This window comes from Diachasma alloeum, unplaced genomic scaffold, assembly GCF_001412515.2.
Source record: "Diachasma alloeum isolate Michigan unplaced genomic scaffold, Dall2.0 Dall_scaffold_00542, whole genome shotgun sequence".
NCBI lineage: Eukaryota > Metazoa > Arthropoda > Insecta > Hymenoptera > Braconidae > Diachasma > Diachasma alloeum.
Window position 1 is genome coordinate 109,774 of NW_021680674.1, and position 4,326 is coordinate 114,099.

Below are 4,326 nucleotides of genomic sequence, written 5' to 3' on the forward strand. Positions count from 1 at the left end.
GTACAGGAAAAAGTTTGAAATTGCGCAATTCACGAAAAATCTATTTTTTTAAGTTTTAAATTTCGATTAAAAAAAAAATTAAAACAGGTATTTTGTATTTTTTTCCACTGTTTCAAATAGAATTTATCCCATGGGATTCCCATCAAAAGTTTTTTTTCTATGAGAAAAATGCTTTTTCACAAGGGTAGTTTACCCTCCATATTTCACCCCCCGGAAACAGTTCTAATTCGCATTTTCATCATTCCTTGTGACCTTCATGATACACTGCAAAAGAGTTGTTCAAAAAGCTTCCTTATGTGTGCAATCGAAAAATAACCCCGAGAGGTGGTCAACTTCAGAGAGCACTTTCACCCCCTAAAACCCAATATGGGCAGCTAAAAAAAAATACGTGTCCCTTAGTTTTGAATTAACCAAAAGATTTGTCAGTCTCATTCAACAAAATAGTGATCATATAGTTGATTTGAAGTTAGCATCAAAGGCCTTAGGAGTATCTCATCGGAGGATATACGACATAACACATGTTCTACAGGGTATTGGACTATTCACGAAAAGGGGTGTGGGACAAATGCGATGGCTGGGGGGACAGTTCTCTGGACATGTAAATAATCGATTAAACTTGATAAGAGAAAATGAAGACTTGGATGCAGAGGAAAGTGCACTTGATCGATCGTATCAACTGGTTAAGGAGGAGTTGCTGCAATTGCATGCTAATAGGCAACTCGCTTATGTCACCGCTTCTGATTTGAGACATGTTCGAGTCTATGAGGATCAGACAATTATTGCTGCTAAGGCACCTTACGGAGGGACGCTGCCTGTACCCCAGTCCATCACGAATTCGGCACAATCGAAGGGACCAGTTATGCTATAATCATCGTTTGGAGAGCTGGAGGTTTTTTTTCTGTTCTCAAACAAATCCCAGAACCAAAAACAGAAACAGGGATCTGCCCACGCGAGCGAGTGCATTGGAAATAAGCAGAGGACACAAAATAATGAGGGTCTCTTCGGAATGTTGCCTGTTAATTTTTTAACACATCATCATTCGTTGTCAGAGATGTTTTGCTGAGTGAAGACATTGACGAGTTCGCGCTCATTGTCATGCAGTGATGGTCGCCTTCCTACAGAAATAAATGGGATAGGAATAGAGAGAATGGTCAGAAAGGCTGAAGAATTAGCTGATGGAAAGGCGTATATTTCATCAAAAAACATTGTCCGCCATGATTTGGCAGCTCGCAATTGCCTCGCAGCCGAAGATTTGACAGTGAAAATTGGGGATTTTGGGGTGAGTCGATACGTTCACGAAGAAGAAAAATGTTATCGTATTACTGAAAGAGAGTATTTACCGATCAGATAGATGGTTCCGAAGAGTATCTCTGGCGGCATTTTCACCACTGCATCGGACTTCTGGAGTTACGGAATTCTTTTATAGGAAATATTCACTTTCGGAGAAATAACGTATGACCGATTGACTCATGACAACATGATCACTCCATTCACTTGCGGGAACGTATTAGAATGCCCGGCGATATCGCGTGTCTAAAATTAAAAGTTCGTAAGCGCCAAAATGCTACTTTTCCCAGTTTTTCAAGGCGAGAAGGTCGTATATCCAAATTTTTGTTTGCCATTCTACCCGAAAATACTGGAAGGGCTTATTATAATATCTACATTCTCATATTTATCATGAACTGGATATATGACTTTTTGCCTTTTACTTCTATCCCCAGAAAAAATAGATGCCCTAAAGTCAAAACGTCGTTATGATGAAATTATCTCCAATAATTCTTTATTCCTCCATTCTCGAGATAAATCATGAATAACATCATATAGATTCGATATTTATCACTGCACAGTACCAACAGTCTGATAGAACCGACCTATCACATTTATTTAACTCAATTCATCGCCAAAAATCTCGAATATTGGTCATTTTCACACATTCAAAGGGGTTGATTATTTTTCGAAGGTTCACGAGGGTGGCGCCGAACATGTTGGAATGAAAAGCCGCCTAAATACAATGATGATAATCTGAAGTAAGAATTTCCTTTTTTTTTATTTCAAAATACAATGAGAAGATAACAGAAGATGTAGAGTAAATAATTCAGAAATATCTGTAATGAGAATGATGAATTATCATGATTATCAATCAACGTTTTGGCAATCGTCCTACCCCATCGACCCCCGGTGAATCATCATCAGAATCTAAAAATAATATATCACGTTTTATACATATATACAACAATAATCAATCACGCTGTTTCATGAAAACTTTTTATGGTTAGATATGAAAATAGAATGAAAAATATAAAACATTTATTTTTTCATTTGGAAAATTAATTGAAATTAACAAGATATAAGCCATGGAAAATGTCTACAAGTCACGCCAAAACGCTCATATACGAAGCATCGTGACGTCATAATGCTGACGTTTCCCCAATTAGCAATAACCACTTGATTTTTCATTAATTTCAAAATAAAAAAATACTTGTTTTATGTTTTTTATACAATATTCATATTTGATTTTTTTTTCAGTGAAGATTAGCTGTCTTACCCTCTTCGTACGATAAATTCAGATAAAAATCGTGGTATTTACGAAGAATGACTCCCTTATCACATAAATTCTTCAAATCGTTGTACTTGCCCTTTTTTATAGGCAATGTCGAGGTGTACAATTGATTTGGCCTGGAAGATGGGAAGAAGTTCTTCAAAATGATCCTTTTGAATCTCGTATCACTGTAGTCTTCTTTAATGTAAATTGATATGAAAATCCAACATGTTCATTTTAAACCCTTCAAAGTATGCAAGCACAAATTTTTCGCTCTAATTACCCCTTGATAGCCTTCTTCACTCGAATCCAACGAGCTTCGGACCATCTGATTGCACTACCATCTGAGAATTTCCCCTTTGATCCTCAACACTGTAAAGTTATCACAATCAATTATCAATATTATTATATTCTTCAAAAAAAAATTGTCGAAAAATTGAAAGTTTTACAGTTCAAATACCTTGTCTTTCATTTGTTTTAAATCGAAAAAATCCTCATGAGTCATCCTGTTGACGATGTAAGGGCGACCTCTCTTCTTAGCACGACGAATGATCCTCACCCAGTCATTTGGCTCATAAATGAGTTCCTTCTTAGCTGCAGTTTCGACTGTTGAGTGAATATAATCCACTTCCTGGTACGTGTGTCCAGCTTCCAGAAATTTCAAATTCACCTCCAGAAGAGTTGGATGAAATTGATTTGCGTAGCCTAAAGCTACAGCAACGATGGAATTTTTGTTTTGACCTGGAAAAAAAAATATTTAAATCCACATTCACCTTTCCTGAAGGAATTCTCGAGGAGAGCGGGGCACATGGAAACGTGAAAGCTTTTTCTGAATCGTTAATAAGATTCAACAATTCGTTTCTCTTTGTTGTGAAGTTAAAAGAAGATCTTCTTTTGCCTTCACAATGAGGCGAAAAATTCTCTGATTGTACTCTTAGACCTTGAGGTATTGGAAACTCTTCAACCACCTTCACATTTTGTTTTGCTTCGTCTCTGCCCAATTGACAATATTTTCCATAAATTTTCACCTGGGCAATTATCTGCATAAATATTGAGGCATTCTACACCATTCTCGACTTCTTCCCGGATGAATTTTAGCAAACATGTGGAGATTTCTTGAGAACCTCTACGTCCTTCATTCTCTCCCCAAACATAGCAGTAACCTAAAACAGATAAAATTCATATTTCTGACCCTGGATTTATTAATTGAATTTAATTCAGATTTTCCTGTGGAAATTTACCATTCTTCGTCTTTGTATCGAAGAGAGTGAAATTACTCATTGTGAATTTCCTTGTATAGAATGCAGGGGTGGCAAGGAGAAGAGGACTGTATAACAATGCCTCCATGTCAATAGAAATTGTCATGACTGTACAATCAGATTCAGCCAACTCCTTGTCACTTGCTTTCTCTTTTTCAGCTGCCTTCTTTCGCTCCATATGAATGTCATACCTTTCCTGGTCTTCTTCACTACGTTCTTCATGTGGAAGACGTTCAAAAGCTACGTGCCAACACTCATCCTTCTTAGGTTGATGAAATCCCAGATTGTGTTCATCAAAAACTCGCTGATAAACGGGCTGGGATGCAGGTTTCATGTTTTTATCAGCACACCATTCCACATACAGTTGATAAACCTTAGTTTTATTAAGTGTTCCCTCAATGTATCTTTTCGTGGAATCTCTTCTGCAATAGTGCAGCTCTACAATTGGAAGTGCTGCAATGTGGTTTCTTATATTTTGCATGAATTCTTCAGATAATTTATTAGCTGGCGCATGACGACCTCTGCGAT

At 37.1% G+C, this 4,326-nt stretch overlaps 1 protein-coding gene across 1 annotated transcript; it reads left to right on the forward strand.

Annotated features, from left to right (window-relative positions):
* The first annotated feature begins 565 nt into the window (after positions 1–565).
* On the forward strand, positions 566–868 carry LOC107043024 (transcription factor E2F6-like). Its single transcript, XM_015264323.1, has one exon. It carries the CDS (start codon positions 566–568, stop codon positions 866–868), a length of 303 nt encoding a protein of 100 aa, XP_015119809.1.
* The last annotated feature ends 3,458 nt before the right edge of the window (positions 869–4,326 follow it).

Bases quoted from the DNA above. Each gene is read 5' to 3' on its own strand.
- LOC107043024 (XM_015264323.1), top strand. From the start codon at position 566: ATGCGATGGCTGGGGGGACAGTTCTCTGGACATGTAAATAATCGATTA.